This window comes from Lacerta agilis, chromosome 2 (genome assembly GCF_009819535.1).
Source record: "Lacerta agilis isolate rLacAgi1 chromosome 2, rLacAgi1.pri, whole genome shotgun sequence".
NCBI lineage: Eukaryota > Metazoa > Chordata > Lepidosauria > Squamata > Lacertidae > Lacerta > Lacerta agilis.
The window spans coordinates 93328452-93335523 of record NC_046313.1 but is presented as its reverse complement, the minus strand read 5'-3'; the positions used below and the strand labels follow the sequence as shown (position 1 = coordinate 93335523).

The 7072-nt window shown below is 41.7% G+C and overlaps 1 protein-coding gene across 1 annotated transcript in view; it reads right to left on the bottom strand.

The window, feature by feature from the left end:
* Positions 1–217: 217 nt before the first annotated feature.
* Positions 218–7072, bottom strand: part of MDFIC2 (MyoD family inhibitor domain containing 2) — a 44443-nt gene continuing 37588 nt past the window's right edge. The window contains exon 6 of the mRNA XM_033142571.1: positions 218–609. Coding sequence (XP_032998462.1) covers positions 350–609 — 260 coding nt within the window. The 3' untranslated portion in view covers positions 218–349. The remainder of the gene's footprint in view (positions 610–7072) is intronic.

The following is a 7072-nucleotide window of genomic DNA, read 5'->3' as shown; positions in this document are numbered from 1 at the left end:
ATCATTCTAAATAAAACAAACAAACATACAATTCATAAAATCTGTTGCAAAACTCTGAAGGCAATTTCACGGCTTCCGTTCTCTCCTCCACGCCCCCCAAGCCCCACAGCTCCAGCAGTTAGGAAATCCTTTAAAAAAAACCAGAACCTCCTTTTTGCTGCTATACAGAATGTACAAGATTTATAACCAGATGCATTGACACAACCCTGGCTAGCAAACAGGATCTCTTCACACATGTTGTTTATTTATTATTTACTGCTATTATTCTGCTTTAAACGAGTATATCCTTCGGGGAGCTAGGTCTGTTTCAGCAGGGATGGTTCTTGGACATGCCGCCAGCTGTTTTACATTAGTGATAACAGACTTGAGAGATCTCCAGGGCCAGCTCCAGACACTCGCTGGTTTCATGGCAAGATTCAAGGATGCTGCAATCAATGTCACAATCACAGCTGCAGTCGCCGTTGTTTGGGTCGTCGCCTGAGGTTTGGTAATATCTATGGGAAGGGCAGCACACATTGGTCAACCAATTTTCACAGACATCGGGCAACATGAACAGAAAGTCCCAAAACTGGCAGAACAAGCAGGCCAAGATGAGTGTGGCACATTCATCTGTTTTCAAAAGGAGAAGAGCAAGGAGTGAGATTCACAGGAGGGAAAAATTCATGAACATTGTTGCCCATTCAGTGCATGATAAAGAGAGACTTCCTGCACTTTCCCGAACTCAACCAGAAACTAAATTAATATTGGCTCCAGATACCCAGAGCGTCTCTTGTGGGTGTTATTATGTATGCATGCACATACACCCCTTAATTATTCCAAATTAGGGATGCCCGAATCTATCCGTTCTGTGTTACTTTCACATATTTCTTACCCATAATGTGCTTCCGTTGCATTTCCAGATCTATCGCCTCTTTAAAGCAAAAAACCCTCTCAAACTTTTACAAATAGTAATACGCATTTAAAGGCATGTTTTACTAGCAACATTTCGGTATGTTAAAATGATCGCAACCTGATTAGTAACTATGCTGCACTCTGCACATGCATCTGAGAGGTGTGGATCAAGCAGGGATGGAGCAGAAAATCAGTACACTTTGCAGGTTAAATGGACCCATTAACTTTTTTTTTTTAAGGGCTGTGACTGATACGATGAGAAGGATTATCACGAAAGGAAGAAATAACCCCATCTTTGGCAGTCAAAGGTGACATCCAGGGCATAGTTAAGATAGCTTAATTTTGCTGAATTGTGCACTAAATTGCACCCACATCTGTTTGGTTCTCTCACTAGGGATGGATGAAGCGATCAGTTTTGATCTCTCTTCATTTCTCTTTTCCCCACTCTTCTTCAGTTTGCAAGATTTTGGCATTTGATTTTGAATTCCCCACAAAAGTCCTCACAAAAAAAAAACCATAAACATTTTAGTATGCGTTTCTCTTAACATACACATCTTTTTGCAAGCGATTTCCCCTAAGTTGCATTTTCCTGTTATTCTCACTAGTGTATGCATTTTAACCATGCTTCCCCCTCCCAATGGATGTATTTTGGTACATTTGTTTTGGTTTAAAAGCTGCATTACAAAATTTGGAGAGGTGCAGATTTCAAGAAAAGGTGTTTTCTGCAATTTAGGGAGTTTACGCATTTGGAATTTCTGCCAAAACCATCTAGCTTTTGTGCCTGGGTAGGCAGCTAGGGGTGGGATGAAATGGAAGCAGACCACTGTCATATTGTGGCTGCGATACTGTATGTATGTATGTATGTATGTATGTATGTATGTATGTATGTATGTATTTGTATGTATGTATGTATGTATGTGTTTGTTTGTTTGTTTGTTTGTTTAATATTCACTTACCCAGAAATAATTCCTATTGAACTGCATGGTACTTACTTTTGTATATAGGGAAGCGCTGTGTGTGCACAAGCAGATGAGTATCTTGCTTGTGCCATAGGCTCATGGGGGGAAAGCTGTCCCATGAGCCCTTGCAAAGGGGAGAGGAAAGCCTATAGAAGCCTGCTTCTCCTGGAGCTCAGACCCATTTTGCCTTGAGAGCTTCCTGCCTGCCCAGCCTCGGGTTAGAGCCTTCACCGAGCAATTTTGGGTCACTGGTTGACAGGGCCTGAAAGGATTTTCTTCTTGCTCAACCCGATTGGCACTTGGCTGGGTTTTTCCATCTTTCCCTCAATGAAATTATGGCCTTCCTTTGTTAGGCAGAAGAACATTGTTTGCATGAGGGAGTGTAGGATCAACATAGTACATGGGGGGGGGGAGTGCATAAGTGGCCTGAGAGCAGGATGGACCACGACACTCCCAAGCTCGGGTTGGGGTATTTGCCTGGTTGGAATCTGCACCCTGGTCACCCAGTGAGACCTTGCTTGCTTCACTTGCACCATGGCAAAGTTCAACACTGACCAACTCCCAAGTTACAGGTTTGGGGCTATCCAAACCCAGCAGATCCATTCTATCAACATGGGGCTTATGGAATGATGAACTGATCCTGGGACCCAATGCCATACCAACCCTTACCTTGCCCGCTGCTGTGAGTAAAGATTTGGCCTTATTTTATCCCATCACCGTTGTACAGTCTGCTTATTTTGCTGCTCTCATGGGTCACATAATGCACCTGCCTGGGCAATTGCATCCCACCTAATGTAAGGTGGCTTATATTGTGGCTCTTTTTTGGGGGGGGTGTTATTGGGTTAATGTTTTTAATCTGATTTTATAAATTGTGGTCTTGTTTGTGAACTGTCCTGAGACCTCCAGGTATAGGGAGGTGTAAAAATTCAATAAATAAATAAAATAAAATAGTTCTTCCCCCGCCCCATTATATCCTCACAATAACCTCATGAGGTAGGTAAGGCTCAACCTTACCTGTCCCAAGGTCACCCAATAAGGTTCATGGCTTGAGAGGGGATTTGAACTCTCGTTTCACAGGTCCTAGTATGCCGCTCTAACCACTACGCCACTGGCTCTACATAGACAGAGTGTGTATATATTGCATCTTCTCACATCTATGAGAAAATGTCAAGTCATCTTATTTATTTGTTTAGGAGTCAATAATGAGACCGCCATAATGGGCACATTAATGTTCTGTTAAATTGGCTAATCTGCACTATCCTGCAAAGTGGTTAGAAGAATTTTAAAACACACCTGCACCCTTGTGCAACTGAAGAAGCAGGCAAATGGTATAGCGTGTCCTCCCTAAAAGAGGGCACGTGTTGCGGTGAGACCTGGAGACCGACCCCTGGTTGTGGGTGGGTATATTGGTCAGCCACAACACCTGATTGGTAGGTCCCTCATTGCTGGGTGCAATCTGGCCAATGGGGTGCAGTCTAAACGGGCCAAGGGACCTATATAGGCCTATACACGTGGATAGGGATGGAAGAACGGTCTCACCATCCCTATCTGAAGGGTATTCCATTAAAGGAATCCAGGGACTCGACTTGGTTTGGTCAACCCCTGAGAGGGGGTTGTGCCCGTGCCTGAGTCCAGGGGAACATCTGGGGTGTGTGTGAACAGAGTCTGTTTCCAGCTTTCCACCTACCTCAGGTGTTCACCCTTGGCTGATCTGTGATAGGGCTCTGGGTCAGTGCTACCTGCAAGGGTGCAGGGAGCTGGTCGAACCAGAACCTATGCAACCACTCGCTTTCTGTAATCAATAAAGTTGTGGCCTAAATTTTGCCAAAAAGCAAAACTAAAATTTGAGTCAAATGTCTCTTTATTTAGTGGGGAGGTCTCTGGGTCAGAACATGCAAAGTCTCCTGCTTTTTGCAGGGATATATAGATTGCCAAGTGGCGATATGCACACTACACCGTCTTGCCACTTGGTTAATTGTGATCTGTAATCACACTTTGATGTGCATTTATGCATAGAAGGTCTCATTATACATCACAATCTCTTTAACGCAGCGAGCAGTATTAAAGAAGAATTTCATCCCTAAGTACTTAAAAAAATAATAAGAGCCATGCAAAAGCTTCCTTAAACACCCCAAATGTTATATTAAAATGTAGTTTTACAATATCAGGTAATAACCCTAGAAGCACAGCATTGAATTAATTTCTATTAGTAAGCTATCACCCATAATATTATCAATTTTAATAGTTATCTAAATTTGTCAGGGATCTATTTAAGTTCAGACAAGCAAAAGTAACTTCCAAGTCAGTCCCGGAGAATGAAAATGACTAGATTTGGGAGATACTTAGTAAATTCATGCTTGTATTTTTTCTGAGTAAATGAACTGAAATAATTATCAAATTGAAACATTTTATAAGGTGACAGTGCTGCATTTAATTGTATGAATTTACAGTGTAGAAAATGTAATCATTTTATCCAGTAGTCCATGGTGTAATTAAGGCTCTTCTCTTTTAGGTACTATATATTTATGAAATTCTTCCCTCCCCCACACCCTTTTGCACCAAGATAGAAGGAATATCAAATTTGAAATTACTCATCAATTAGGGATCTTTTCAGTTCTTACTTGAAATGTAAGCTCTGTTTTCCTAATAATATGCACGATCTTCAGTTTATTAACCTTGTTGGCATCTGCATAATTTTAATCAGAGAATGGATATTGCTCTTAAGACTTTGCCCATTATTCGGGGGAAAGTACCACACAAAAAGCACAACATTTTAATAATAAAGTAATGTTTTAGCACATAGACTGTGCCGTACACTAAAGATGCTTTTAAATCCCCATCAGAGCACACGCCATGAAACCGTGCTAATGGAGAGAACATATTTTGCAAAATCTGCATGTATGAGCCTTTTTGCTTCCCCCTTCCCCTCATTTTAAGTGGGCGATGTATAATAAATAAAAGATATTAGCAATTAAGCATTCATTTCTATGCATTCGTTTATATATATGTTTGAAAATAAATTAGCCACAAATTGCAGCAACGCAGATGCAACCCTTATGTTTTCTCTTCTGCTTTCCAGACTGCTCGCAAAAAAAGGAAGACGTTATTGCATTTATCTCAATAAGAACAATGACCTCACCTCTCCATTGGTAGATTAATTATTACAAAAAGAACTATATTTAATAATGCTGCTGGTCTGACTTCACCCTACATTTCCATGCTCTCAGTGGCTCCTGGCTGTCAATCCATGCTTGATTTGTGCTGCTATGTAACCTGATCCAAATGTACAACATTGATGTAGGATTTTTCCAGTGATGTTGCTGGGCTGGAAAGTGAGTTGCCTTCTTGCTTCCAATTGTAGTGCTGGGCTACGTGCCCGACTTCAACAAAAACGCACTATTTCGGCACTTGTGTTGTGTATTAAGTGCATTTTAGTGACTGTCTCTAAAACAAAGATTTAAGTTTTCTTTTCTTTTCTTTTATAGATAGCCTTCTGCATGCATTGCAATCTTGAAAGGTTTAACCCCGAGGTAATGTTTTATCTCAAGATAATTATCATTTATCCCCATGTTTCATTAAAGGTAGGCTAAATCTGCCTCCTGATCGATTTGTCACATGCCTCTGGTTAATGATTTCCACCCCACTTGCTGCAACTTAAAGTGAGAGCAGCTGAATGCAACCGAGAGCCTTATATAATTCTCCTGATCTAGAGTTACTTACACACGCACACACACACTTTGATGCTTTCCTAGTGCTTCTGTATAGGCGGATTTCACTAGTCATTGTTATTCAACGGTAAAGGTGCATGTCCATTAGTGGAACCATTTGTGTGTACGGAGTTGTCCCTTCAATTTAAGTTAAAGTGAAAGCTGCCGGGTGAAAGGCAGAGAAGCCTCCAAGCCCCCCCACCCCCTTGCAAAGTATCAGTGCTCGAAGCATGTGCACAAGCTCTCTCTGGAAATCAATAGGTGCTTTCGGGTATGTGTGAATTGCTGCAAGCATTCAGAGGCAACATGTTTTAGCCAGAGATCCACGTTTGATAAGCTGAACATGTTGAGAATTATCTTTGCTGTGGTTTAAATTAAGCGGTCCACGAGGCTATGTTTGGTAGAGGGCATCTACATTTGCTGAGCCCGTTCCCTTAATAGTTGCCACAACGGTTAAATGTTTTCCTGTTACGGGAGATAGGAGAATTCCAATTATTGCGAGAGATCAGTCATAAAATAGATGCGACCCTAATGGTTGCTTTGGAGCATTGTGGTTTATTGTGCTGATCTGTACTTAGTACTTCTTCGTTCAAGGATCATTAATATGATAGATGTGACAAGATCCATCTATTTGATGGCAATCCCTTCCTAGGCTGCTTTATAAATTGCAACATCAGCAACTTTGCATCCAAGGGCCAAACACATCCCAGATGTTATACTGGGGGCATTTTATGCCTCTGGACTGTGAATGTTTAAAATTAAGGAATTAGAGGGAGTATAAACAAAGGCACACCACTCTGCAGGAGCTAAGGAGCACCGAGCTTCCATAGCACAACAGACTTGCATCTTTATACCGTATTTACTCAAATGTAATGTGCACCCTTTGAGGGGGCCAAATTAGGTCACGAAAATCAGGGTGCACATTAGATTTGATGGCACATTAGATTCGATTGCAAGCTTGAAAAACACCGCTGACATAGTGTATGGGAAACGACCCGGAAGATATTGTCACGAGGAGATAGGGTGGCATTTCTTGGAGTTCTCCCCATATCCGAGCCGCGCCCCAAACTTAGCTTCTGTGTGGATGTTTCTTTAAGGAAAGAGAGCTTGGATGTTTGACCACAGATGTTGCTAATTAAGATCAAGCTCTCTATAAAAGGCAGGTATGTGGGATGGAAAAGAGAGCCTTGTCACGGACCCAGGGTGAGGGTGCCGTGAGTCTGTTTGTGTGTCCTCGCTACCCATTTGAGGGGCTCCTGGGAGCAGATTGGGGACATTTTGGGTATGTATGTTTTGTTTCCCTTAATAAAGCTGTTTTGGTTCCCCTTTCACCTGCTTTGTTTATTTGCCCTGGTATCCTTGGAAAGAACTGCTGCATTTGGCAGAACACATAGCAAATACTTTTTTGGTTTAAAGGTTTTGAAAATTGAGGTGCGCATTAAATTTGATGACACATTGGATTCACGTAAATACGGTAGGTGTCAGAAACACAGGGAGCTGACTTATGCTGAGTGA